The following is a 10,656-nucleotide window of genomic DNA, read 5'->3' on the forward strand; positions in this document are numbered from 1 at the left end:
TCGAAAAGCCTATTTCAAATGTCTAGAATGCAACGATTTTGTTGCGTGGTTAGGTGATGAACATGTTATTAAGACTAAAGGTTTTGAAAGGAGTAATGTTTATGAAGATGAAGAATGTTTGGGCTTAAAGATGAAGAATGAGAAGGTAATTAAATCTGAGATTATGGGGTTGAAGATGAAGTTGGAAGAATTAGCTACCTTTATGAAGTTTATCACCATGTTTAATGCTTTGCTTTTTATCTTTGTTGTAGTAGTTATGGTTAAGATGTAATGGCAAAAATTATGAAACGTTATGAAAAATCATGCAAGGTTTTGATTAAGAAGTTGTATTTTTTCTTCCATAGTCTTGAAATTAACTCCATAGTTTTGCAGAAACATTTCAAAGCATTTGAAAATAACACCATAGTTTTGAAATTAACACCATAGTTTTGCATCATCCCGATGCACTGTTTACATATGGCTGACACCATAATTCTACAAAAAATTGCCTATCATCATTTGACAATTAACACCATAAATGACAAAATAAAACCAAAGTTTGTGGATTATCAACATCTACTGCATTTAAGCTTTCATTTAATCTCAAAAAAAAAAGATGGATGCTTCTTCATTAACTACTTAGCTGTAGTTGTGGTCTTCCTCTTTTTGCTCTTTCTTGCATCATCAGAGGTTCCAACATGACTCTGGCTTCCTTCCCCTATCTCAATCACTTGGCTGCTCCTTGTCTTTCCCTTCATTTGTTGCTTTTCTTTGGCAGTCAGACCTCATTTACATGTTCTTGAGTTATGACCAAAACATTGACACTTCTTGCACTTCACTGTGATTGACCTCTTCCCCTTTCTTTGTTCACCTGGTTCCCTTCTCCTATTTCTGGAGGGTCTACCAATAGACCTCTTAATTGTTGGAGGTTCTAAAATTGGGCAATCTAATGTTGGCCACTACTCAGAATCAGGTATAGGTAGTATGGATAAACCATAAGCAACCTTATACTTAGCAACTGTGAACCACTCACTCACATATGCCTCTGGATCCCTATTGGCAGTTATAATGGCACGGATCCCATGCTTGCATGGGATTCCAGTGATCTGCCACTGACCACACTTGCAGGTTCTATTGGTTAGTGACACAGGATAATCTTTTTTGAAGTTTTTGCACAAGGAATCAAGTGCCTTTTTGAAAACAAACTCTGAATGCGCATTAACAATTTTCCAAAAGAGTTTGTGCATAAGTATTCCAGAATAATCTTTTTTGAAGTTTTTGCACAAGTGTCTTGCACAAAACCTTCTGTATGATGAAGGCCATATTTGGTCCAAAGCTGGCTCAATCCCCTTCTGTCTGTCTGAGATGATGGTCCAATCCTCTCTCCCACTTTCAGAAAGAACTTGTTTAAGGTGGTAAAAAAATTGAGACCAACTCTCCTTGTTCTCAGCCTCAACCACACCAACAGCCACTGGGAAAATTTCATTATTTCCGTCCACTGCAATGGCAGACAACAGCACACCACCATGATTTCTCTTTAAATGTGTTCCATCCACTCCTATTAAACTCCTGCACTCTTCAATTACTCCCCTAAACTGAGCATAGAATGATACAAACAAGCTCTTAAACTGTAGAGGCTTCTCAGGGGTATCCATAACTTTCTATGCACATATGGCATAAGAACCAGGGTTTGTCTCCTTTATCATTTCCATATAAGTTGGCAATAAACCATAAGATTCATCATGCCCTCCATCAATCAACCTTAAGGCTCTTTCTCTCATTCTGTACAAGGTAGAGGTCTTCATGTTAAGCCCATATCTTTCCATCAATTTTTTTTGAATGACCTCACCTGACATTTCTGGATTTGCTCTTATATCTTCAAGCATTTTTTTGGCCACCCATTCACAGTTTGCCAATGGGTTATGGCTCTCCACACCTACACAACCATGATCTGGATTTCTGATGGATTTTATAGCCCATGTGGTTCCATCAATTAAGACACTTGTATGGATTCTCCAGTCACACCCCACAGAAGCACATTCAGCTGTGTATCTATACTTATCAGCCTTAACCACTATTATGTGAAATCCCTCTTGAATGCAAAAGTCCTTAAGAGTGTCTTTGAAATGGTCTTTATCCATGAACAACATCCATGGCATGAGCTTAATTGTCCCAAATTCCTTATCATCATACATTTCTCCATTTTCAAGCATCTTTGCATACAAACCCTCTTCATCAACTGACCACTCAGTTGTTTTGTATGGATCATATCCATCATCAATTCTATCAAGAGTGGAAATAACTGTGTTATCCTCATCTTCCAAATCAGTACACCCTTCCTCATCATGCAAAGTGTCAGTATCAGATGGAATGTAAGAACCATCTGTGTCTGAATCATCTCCATTACCCTGATGCTCACCATATTCAATCCTTCTTCTTCTTGTCATTGTCATGTTGTTTGAATTACCTTGTGTTTGAGCAATTGTTTTTACCTTGGGCACAAAAACACCTTTCAATTTGGCAGTTGACTTGGACAATTTGAATCTTGCTGGTTCAGTTTGTGTTACACAGGATGATTTTTGAGTAGTCTGGGAAGTTTGGGTAGTTTGGATAGTTTGGGTAGTTTGGGTGAACCTAGGACTCCTTCTAATGCTTGAGTTTGGTATGATAACAAGGCTGGAGCTTGGTGATGTAGCTTCAATGGTGACATGGTTTATCAACTCACCACTCCTCCTTGGTGATATAGCCACTTCTTGGCTAAGCCTTGCATTCTTTCTTGTAGAAACAGAGGAAGTATTAGGATTTTCAACAGCCTTAACCACCTTTCTCCTGACTTCTAATTTGTTCCTTCGCTTTTCAACAGGTACAATTCCAGTTACAACTTCAGTTACACTGTCACCTTGTTGGCTTGCCCTAAGTTGTCTTCCCATAGTCAGAACATGACTAGGCTTCTCACCACATCCAATCCAAATATCAATCTCCTTATCCCCTTCAAACCTACTGAACATCTCTAAAAGACCTTTGTCATCCAACAACTCTATGGATTTCATTTTAAAACTGTATGCAAGAGTAGGATGTCTAGGAAGAGGGACCTTAGACTTCAAAGCCTCATCATATAAATCATTGATGACATCAATAAGCAGACATCTATCCGTATCCTCAATTTTAACATACACAGAATGCCCCATGAAATTCATTTTCAACTTAAACATCTCCATTCTGCAGAAATTTATTAACAAAATCAAATAAAATATACTCAAGAAAATGATCCATGAAAAAGCCCTAATTTTTGAAGCAAAAGTAATGATCTTTACAAGACGGATGAAGAAAACCCTAAACCCTAATTGCGAAATCTAAGTACCCATAAAATAAATGCAATCAACAACAAATACATCAAAAAAGACATGCAAGAATACTAAAAACAATTCCACATTCATTGATTTTCAAACATAAAATACAAAGAAATGAAACTCGTCATTAATAGAAGATAAGTGACATACCTGATGAGTTTTGAAGAACAAATAAGGAGCAAAGACTTATACGCTGATGAGATTGAGGAAACTGATAAGTTGATGATATTGATGGGACACTCTTCCCTTGTGGTTGAAGATGAACAGAGTGAGTAGAGAGGAAGGTTAAGAGTTTGAGTTTTGCAATAAAGAAAGAAAAATAAGGGGTGAGAAATGTTTTCAGGGTTAATTAGTGTTTGACATGTTGGATTCCATGTCATTGCTTAGTCACTACCATGTTGGATAATAAGTCGTGCTATGCTGGCACTTAACATCTAAGTTGACGGTTTTAATTATTTACATCACTGTTGGGTATTAATAATGAAGGTTAGGGGTGCAATTAGTAGTCTCTGAAATGCAAGGGTACAGCTTGGAAAAGTGCAAACCACAGGGGTACAAGAGAGAAAAACCCTTTATTTTTAGTTGATGCTTTTAATTTTGTTGAATGAATCGATTGAATGAATTTTTATTTACGTATTTAATTTTGCAATCGGTTGTAAATTGTAATATTTAGTGTGGCCTTAGTCAAATTATGTTTTCGTAATGAAGGAAACATGATTTTTATGTAATTATGAGATCTCGAATCTCCTTTTATTTTAGTTTTGGGTTTTGAAATTAGAATGTAATAAATAGGTCAATTATGTAATTTTATTTATTGTAATTTCAAAGAAGACTAAAGATGGAGATTGGAGCTCACTCCCGCTACATGGATCAAGATGGAACATCAAGACAAGCTTCTCGGGTCCAAGGATGGATTCCAAACTTGTATTTATTATTCATTTTGATAGGATAGGCCACACTAGGACTTTTACTGTTTTTACGTTTTCATTCTTATTGCTTTTCATTCACATGTTAGTTTTATGCATCATATTCCGCCTAAAACCAAACCACCTACTACTAAAATGCATGAAAATTGACTCATATAGGCTGTATGTTAGTTTTCATGGACATGCAGATGTCACGGTCTTTAAGCCATCACCTTAGTTTATTCATTCTCGCATGCTAGATTATAGTTCACTTAAAATGAATTAAAATAAAGTTTATGGGATCTTCCTCTAAAACGGAAATTGAGATTAGTCTTTATAAGGGCAAACATCTATGAATCCCTTCTTCGTCGATAGGCCTAATATGACCCCTTCTACGTTGGGTAAGTAGTTGTGTTGACTTAGTTTACCTCAGCATCATAGTCCGAACAGTTTCTCGTAATTATGATGGACTAAAGATAGTATTTACAGAAATTTATCAACCAAGAATTCTAACGGTAGAATTAGCTAAAAGTTTAGCTTATCAATTTACAGAGAATTGAGTCTTGGGGTCATTTATATAATTCTTGAGGGAGGTCAATTGTATAAATGTTTTGAGTCTTCGCGTTATGACATTAGTTCATTAGACTTAAAATCAAAACGATGCACATGCTTATTATTTTTATTCTTCTTTCGCAGTGTAGAACACGTTTATTATCAATAATACTGTTACAACAAATGGCTGGAAATAACGCAATCCCAATGCCTAGTGCCACACTAGATCGTTCATCCTGGCTAAAAGTGTTCATGGACCAAATGAATCGGTCCACGCGATCAAGAATGATGGGTCCAACTTTGCGGACCGGGAGGCGGCACTACGGAATGCTTGCCATTGCTTTGACGGTAAGCTCGGGTATTTAATCGAGCCAATACCGGTCAACCCAGCCCAAATGCGGGAGTCAACGAGTCACTCGCTTATAATGACTTCGTTATGGAAGCGGGTGCGATAAAGAACGTACTCATCTTTGCAATGGAAACCAATTTGCAGAGACGCTTCATTGCCCAAAGTGCAAACAAGATTTTCACTACGCTCACTAACGAGTTCTCAAAAGCACCGAGAATCGTTACATATGAGCATACCTGTCGCTTCTTTGATGCGAAACTCCAGAAAGGCCAACCGGTTAGCCCACACATTCTTCACATGATTGAGAATGTCGAGAAGCTGGAGGCACTGAATTGTAAAATCAGTGAGAGTATTGTCATTGACCGAATGCTTCATTCTCTTCACGATGGTTTTGCCCTTTTCAGGGCGAACTACTACATGAATGACTTGAAAAAGAGTCCTCATGAGCTACACTCCCTTCTCGTACAGATCGAGAAGGATATGAAATTGAGTGGGAGCATGAAGCAGGATGTTCTCACGATTCACAACAAGAGTAAAGGTAAGGGCAAGGCTCATGGCGACTTAGCTGTAGGTAAGCCAAAGTTCAAGAAGCCAGGAAACGGTAAGAGTGCGCCTGGTGAGACTAGTGGCTCACAGGGCAAGACAAAGAGCAAGGGCGGTGACATAGAGTGTCACCATTGTCATAAGACTGGACATTGGAGGAGGAACTGTCCCGTCTACCGTGAGGACATCAAGGCAGGCCGCGTCGTTCCTGTTGGTATGTCATCTTATATTCATATGATTGAGATTAACCATGCAAGTTTTAGAACTTGGGTACTTGATATTGGTTGTGGTTCTCATCTGTGTAATCATTTGCGGGGCCTAAAGAACATCATACCTCTCGAAAAAGGTGATGTGGACTGCGAGTCGGGAAATGAGCACGAGTTGCTGCAGCCTCGAAGGGGACATATGTAATCCAACTCCCTAGTGGTTTTGAGTTATCTTTAAATAATCACACTATGTACCCAGTTTATCTAAGAATATTATTTCTGTTTCCGTACTAGCTAAAGACGGTTTTGCATTTTCAATAAAGGATAATAGTTGTATTTTCTCTTTTAATGAAATGATTTATGGCAAAGCAGTTTCCATGAATGGAATTTATATCTTAGATCAAACCACGGAAGTATTACACATGAATAATAAGAAATTAAAGGTTGGTGACAAAGATCAAACCTATCTATGACATTGTCGAATGGGACACATAAATGAGAAACGCGTGAAGAAACTCGTCGATAATGGGACTATTCCCGCATTCGATTTTTCTACATATGGCACGTGTGAATCATGTCTCATTGGCAAGATGACTCGAATTTCCTTCAAAGGTGTTGGAATGCGCGCTAGTGACCTATTAGGACTCATACATACGGACGTATGTGGACCTATGTCAATTACCGCTAGAGATGGCTATAGATATTTTATCACTTTCACGGACGATTTGAGTAGATACGGATATGTCTACTTAATGAAGCATAAAAGTGAGTCCTTTGAGAAATTCAAGGAATACCAGAATAGGGTACAGAACCAACTGGGTAGAAAGATTAAAGCACTCCGTTAGATCGGGGTGGCGAATATCTTTCAAATGAGTTTGATCAACACCTGAAAGACTGTGGAATCGTTTTGCGATTTAACTCCACCGGAACACCTCAATTGAATGGTGTGTCCGAACGGAGAAATCGAACCTTACTTGATATGGTTCGATCCATGATGAGTCACACGGTGGTGCCTGATTCATTATGGGGTTATGCTCTTTTGTCACCTGCTCTTATACTTAACCGAAGTCCGACTAAAGCTGTCGACAAGACTCCATATGAAATGTGGAAGGGAACGGTCCCTAACTTGTCCTTTATTCGGGTTTGGGGCTGCGAGGCTTATGTCAAGTGGAGACACGAGGATAAGCTCGGCCCGCGATCGGTCAAGACATACTTTATAGGTTATCCAAAAGGAACATTTGGTCATTACTTCTATTCGCCTACCGAACATCGAGTTTTTGTTGCGGCTAGTGCGACGTTCTTAGAGAAAGAATTTCTCGAGAACAAGACGAGTAATAGAACCTTCGAGCTGTCGGAGATTCCAGAACCAACGACCGAGGAACGGATGGAGGAAGTGGTTCCTCCAACTGATGATACGGCTAATATTCCTGAGGAACCTAGGAGGTCGGGTAGAGACTCTCATCCTCCGGACAGATACATTGGTATGGTCGAGGAGAATGACGTTTTACTTCTAGAAAGTAATGAACCCGCAACCTATAAAGGTGCTATGGCCTGTTCCGACTCAAAGCTATGGCTTGAAGCCATGCAATCCGAGATGGACTCCATGTATGAGAATAACGTATGGGATCTAGTTGATTTACCTAATAAGGTAAAACCTCTACAAAGGCAAATGGCTTTACAAAATAAAGCGTTACGTAGACGCGCGACCGATATCTATAAGGCACGACTTGTGGCAAAAGGTTTCACTCAAGTGCAAGGATTGCATTATGATGAGATTTTTGCACCTGTAGTCATGCTACGTTCCATTCGGATAATCTTAGCGATTGCAGCATTTCATGATTATGAGATTTGGCAAATGGATGTGAAAACCGCCTTCTTAAACGGTTATTTGGAGGAAGAGTTGTACATGGTGCAACCCGAAGGTTTCATAGATCCTGAGCATCCTAAGAAAGTATGCAAGCTTAAGCGTTCCATTTACGGACTTAAGCAAGCTTCTCGGAGTTGGAATCATCATTTCGACCAAGTGATAAAAGAGTATGGTTTCACTTGATCGGTCGAAGAACCATGCTTATATATCAAGTCGAGTGGGAGCAAGATTGTATTCTTGATATTGTATGTCGATGACATACTCTTGATTGGGAATGACATTCCTCTCCTTTCTTCGGTTAAAGAATGGTTGAAGAACCTTTTCCAGATGAAAGATCTGGGTGAGGCACAACACATTTTGGGAATCCGTATCTACCGAGATAGATCACGACGGACGTTATCACTTAGTCAGGAGTCTTATTTGGATAAGGTTCTTGAGAGGTTCAGCATGACCAACTCCAAGAAGGGGAACCTTCCTATGACGACCGGGATGCGATTGAGCAAGTCTCGATCACCCACGACGCCCGAAGGGATTGAGCGCATGAGTCGTGTTCCTTATGCATCTGCAATAGGATCGATCATGTATGCCATGATATGCACACGTCCAGACGTGGCATATGCATTGAGTATGACGAGTCGGTACCAAAAGACTCCGGGTGAAACACACTGGATAGCAGTAAAAAATATCCTCAAGTACCTACGGAGGACTAAGGATTGGGTATTGACTTATGGAGGCGATACTAAGCTATGCGCAATCGGTTACGCAGATGCTAGCTTCCAAACGGATCAAGATGATTCAAAATCTCGGTCCGGGTTCGTCTTCACTCTTAATGGTGTTTGCGGTCGGTCACCGGAAGAGTTCCAAACAGAGTGTTGTAGCAGATTCTACTACTGAATCCGAGTACTATGCCGCTTCGGAGGCAGCAAAGGAAGCAATATGGATGCGTCAATTCTTACAAGAGCTTTCGGTTGTTCCTAGTTCGAATGACCCGTTCACCATCTATTGTGACAATAGAGGTGTCATCTTCCAGGCTAAGGAGCCAAAGTCTAGCAACAAATCTAGACATGTACTTCGGAAGGCTCACCTGATCCGTGATTACGTGGAGCAAGAAGAGATAGTGATTGACAAGATTGCGACGGATGATAACATCGCAGATCCTCTCACCAAACCGTTGAATTATGATAAGCATGTAGGGCATGTTAATTCCATGGGAATTAAACATGTTCCTGAGTTGTAGTACTTGATTATGGATTTGATACATTATCTTTTTCATATACTATTTATAACTTCATCGTTTTATATATATAATATTTTGTTTTTCATGTGGATTGTACTGACAACATTGAACGCCACAAAGTGAACTGAATTACATTATATTTGTTTTGGTCCGTAATCGCCAATGTGAGCTGATAACTCCGGCTATTATATTGTGCAGTCAATTGATGGTGGGTTCAACGTGTGACACCCCGCGATAAAGCGGAAAGTAAACTACTAAATATATACGAAAAATGTGAAGTTTTTTAAACTTTTATTTAGTAGATAGAGTTTAGCATGCGGGAGTCACTAACATTCAACAGAAGGAAAAACGAAAATAAAAACAAGGGTCCATACAAATAAAACGGTCAAAAGTGGGGAAAATATATCCCTCGAATGACATAAAGAAATAGGTGAGTCTAAGCGGTAAATAGGAAATCTAAAAGTCCGGGGTACTCGCTAGCTCACACGTCAAACCCCATATAAGCATCTTCACCAACCTGTCATTCATGTAAACATGAAAGCCACGATCGATGGGGGAGTAACTCAAGGTTCTCCCAGCCACAAAACATCAAGATGAACATGACAAAACACACAAACAAATGACCATATCAAGTAAGATGAGAATGAGTTGAATTGTAACTATGCATATGAGCATACATGATCAAAGATTCATAAATAAGGAAAAGGAATAAAATAGGCAAGTAAGCAAAGCATAAACAAAGTTAAATAATGGAGGAAAATGCTGGAAGGCAAGATAAAGACCACTTAACCATGAGCACGTAATTCAAGGAGACATGACCAATATACCCATCCAAAATGCAAATCCTTTACTACACTCATCAAATATAATTTCCCCTGGTAGGACGACAATGATAATCACAAAGACTCAGTCCTAGTCTAAATCTGGCCAGACTCTCGGGGCAGAACGGTCCCCGATTCGACACGCGGCAGAACAGTCCGCATCCAAGACTCGATCGACAGAACGGAAGTCGAGAACCCACAATCGGCAGAACAGTCCGAAAGAGGCGGAATAAATGAGCTAAATCCATACTTGCGAACGGCACAAGCAAGCATAAAGGCATGTCAAGCATATATGATGGTACTATGGCATTTCTACAAGAATACGACTCACAACAAGTAATTATTTATAATCATCTTTTCATACTTGTGACATATAAAATAAATATCTCGCTTTATAGTTATACGTGCCGATTAAATAAAATAAGTAAAATATAACAAGTGGTAATGGGTAATTTACGTCATGAGAAAATTTACGGGAAGCACACAATCCATTGCAAGTGACAAGACGAGCCCGAAAATCCAATAGTGATGAGCCCACAACATCCAGAAATTTGGGTCCAAATAAAAATAAAAAAGGGGAGTCCAAGATTTTCCATTATTTGAGCCCAAGAAATGCATGTTGGTGAGCCCAACATTAGAAGTCACAACATCAAGAAAAAGAGAAAAGAACACAGCATCAGGCAAACGCAGTGATCACCAGAAAAAGAAAGAAAGGAGGTCATGATATCAATACTCGGCAAACCCAGAAATCACGAAACAAAGAAGAAGAGGGGGGAGACCGCTGCACACCAAACACAAAACAAAACCAGTCCAGGAACTTGCAGACTTGCGAGTCCAACAAATTTCT

The 10,656-nt window shown here is 39.4% G+C and overlaps 1 protein-coding gene across 1 annotated transcript; it reads right to left on the reverse strand.

Annotated features, from left to right (window-relative positions):
• Positions 1-938: 938 nt before the first annotated feature.
• On the reverse strand, positions 939-1,634 carry LOC141649112 (uncharacterized). The gene has a single exon (XM_074457813.1). The coding sequence runs from the start codon at positions 1,632-1,634 to the stop codon at positions 939-941; it is 696 nt and encodes a 231-aa protein (XP_074313914.1).
• Positions 1,635-10,656: the final 9,022 nt, after the last annotated feature.

The sequence above is a fragment of the Silene latifolia genome, chromosome 1, assembly GCF_048544455.1.
Source record: "Silene latifolia isolate original U9 population chromosome 1, ASM4854445v1, whole genome shotgun sequence".
In the NCBI taxonomy this organism is placed as follows: domain Eukaryota; kingdom Viridiplantae; phylum Streptophyta; class Magnoliopsida; order Caryophyllales; family Caryophyllaceae; genus Silene; species Silene latifolia.